This window comes from Rhagoletis zephyria, unplaced genomic scaffold (assembly GCF_001687245.7).
Source record: "Rhagoletis zephyria isolate East Lansing unplaced genomic scaffold, Rhagoletis_zephyria_1.1 Rzeph_scaffold_51315, whole genome shotgun sequence".
In the NCBI taxonomy this organism is placed as follows: Eukaryota; Metazoa; Arthropoda; class Insecta; order Diptera; family Tephritidae; genus Rhagoletis; species Rhagoletis zephyria.
This window is the reverse complement of record NW_016208368.1, coordinates 1-2,012: the sequence shown is the minus strand read 5'-3', so window position 1 is coordinate 2,012 and position 2,012 is coordinate 1. Positions and strand designations below refer to the sequence as shown.

General features: G+C 34.6%; 1 protein-coding gene across 1 annotated transcript; it reads left to right on the top strand.

The window, feature by feature from the left end:
* The first annotated feature begins 918 nt into the window (after nucleotides 1-918).
* LOC108355868 (queuine tRNA-ribosyltransferase subunit QTRTD1 homolog) lies at nucleotides 919-2,006 on the top strand. The gene is made up of 3 exons (XM_017606999.1): nucleotides 919-1,535; nucleotides 1,606-1,731; nucleotides 1,786-2,006. The coding sequence occupies exons 1-3, from the start codon at nucleotides 1,138-1,140 to the stop codon at nucleotides 1,979-1,981; spliced, it is 720 nt and encodes a 239-aa protein (XP_017462488.1). The 5' UTR covers nucleotides 919-1,137; the 3' UTR covers nucleotides 1,982-2,006.
* The last annotated feature ends 6 nt before the right edge of the window (nucleotides 2,007-2,012 follow it).

The following is a 2,012-nucleotide window of genomic DNA, read 5'->3' as shown; positions in this document are numbered from 1 at the left end:
AGGCATATCTACGGTAGGTGCTTATAGTAAGGTATATATGAAGGAGTTTCTAAAAGGATGCGTTGCGCGTAACATCCCGTGGTAGTGGAATTTTTTATCAGCTATAAATTCGAAAGCATAAGTCACATGAAATTGAAATTTGGTATGCAGAGATATTTAAGGTAGGCGTTTATAGTAAGGTATATATAAATGGGTTTGTCAAGGGGGCGTGTCACATCCCATACACGTGGAATTTTTTACCAGCCTTAAGTTGGGAACCATAAGCCGCATGAATCTGAAATTTGGTATGTAGACATATATATGGGAGGTGTCTAGAATAAAGTCGGATATTCAAAACTGTGTTTTTTCGAAACCTTACAGTCTTTAGACCATTTCGAAATGGAAAATTAAATCATTTTATTGATCTCGCGATGCCGTTAAACGAAACATGTTCATGTATAATAAATAAAACTATTTCTGAAAAAAGCATTCTACCGGAAAAGTGCAGCTATACTAAAATAGCTAAGCGGATAGGAAGCTAAACGGAATGTACCATAGAAGACTAATTTTAATTTAAAGTTCTATGGTTACCTTAATCCACCTAATAGTATTAATGGAACAAGATTTGTAGTACGGAAAGTGTTGATTAATATATGGGGCGTTCCTTACCAAAATGGACGGGGTTCACACTTCATGTGTTTTATTTGTTTAAAATTTAAAGGCTTGATGGATTNGCTTGATTAATACATTTTCAAAAACTTTGCAGCACAAAAACAAATCGATTTAATAGTTTTCCAAATATCTCGAGAACGGGGCGAGGAAAAAATATGAAAAATATTAGTTGAAGTACGATAAAGCGAAAAGTATGGCATATAAGGATTCCTTAATTTAAACAGAGAGAAAAAAAAAATTCTCCTCTATTTTATGCTGAACTGAAAATTTGTATTACTGTTTTATATTTTGATTTGTTTACCCCGAACGACGTCGGGTTAGGGTTATCACAGAATCCATGGTAGTCCGAGTTTTGGTAAAATTTACGAAAACGCGATGACTGAATCCGAATTGCTAAGAACGTGATTCAGAGCGTAGCTATTCGAATTCAATGATAACATCGGACTACGATGGATTCTGTGATAGCCCTGATTCCTTGACGAATCTATGAATTTTACTTTAGTACCGATTGTTGGTGGATACAGTATATTTGCCCGATCAGATTCTATTAAACATGCCAAAGCGAAAGGAGCGAACGCAACTGGCGGTTACATATTTGAAGGTTTTCATAATTATGGGCTCAGCGCGACACAAATAGATGCATCTCAGTTAATAACTGTGATGACTCATTGTTTGAAGGAACTACCTGCTGACAAACCAAAAATGTTGCCTGGGGCATACACACCACCAGTAATATTGGAACTAATATCTTTAGGAGTAGATATTTTCGACACGTCTTATGCCTACTGTGCTACAACGAATTTTAAAGCGTTCACATTTAGTCTTGATATAACAGACGAAAACAGCGCAATTATGGATCCATTCTTGGACATAACTAATGATGGGTAATATTTCATTTTTAAACTATATTTTAAATTATCACAATGTGTTTCTGAACAATTTTTATCTATGCAGTCTAAAGGAGGATTTTACGCCAATATTAGCAAGTTGTTCTTGCCTAACTTGCAAGAAGCACACGCGTGCTTATTTATACCACCTGTATAAAACCAATGAGTTGCTTGGGCCAATCTTAGCAATGATGTAAGTAGCAAATATTATAAAAATACTTAATTTAATATTTTTAATTGTTTTTAGACACAACTTACACCACCTGATACAGTTTTTCAATATCATTCATACGTGTATTGCCGAAGACAAGCTGCCGGAATTAATTCAACACATTAAATTGCAGGGATGTAATAATGCTATAGATTATAGTATTAAGCCAAATGCTAAAACAAGCAAAAATGATAAGGGAAAAGGTTTTGCTATTATCAGGGACGGGCTGTAACTAATTATATGTAAGATTTGGATTTATTGAG

Coding starts and splice junctions, on each gene's coding strand:
- LOC108355868 (XM_017606999.1), top strand. CDS start 1,138: ATGAATTTTACTTTAGTACCGATTGTTGGTGGATACAGTATATTTGCC. Junction 1,536..1,605: donor TTGGACATAACTAATGATGG/GTAATATTTCAT, acceptor TTATCTATGCAG/TCTAAAGGAGGATTTTACGC. Junction 1,732..1,785: donor GGGCCAATCTTAGCAATGAT/GTAAGTAGCAAA, acceptor AATTGTTTTTAG/ACACAACTTACACCACCTGA.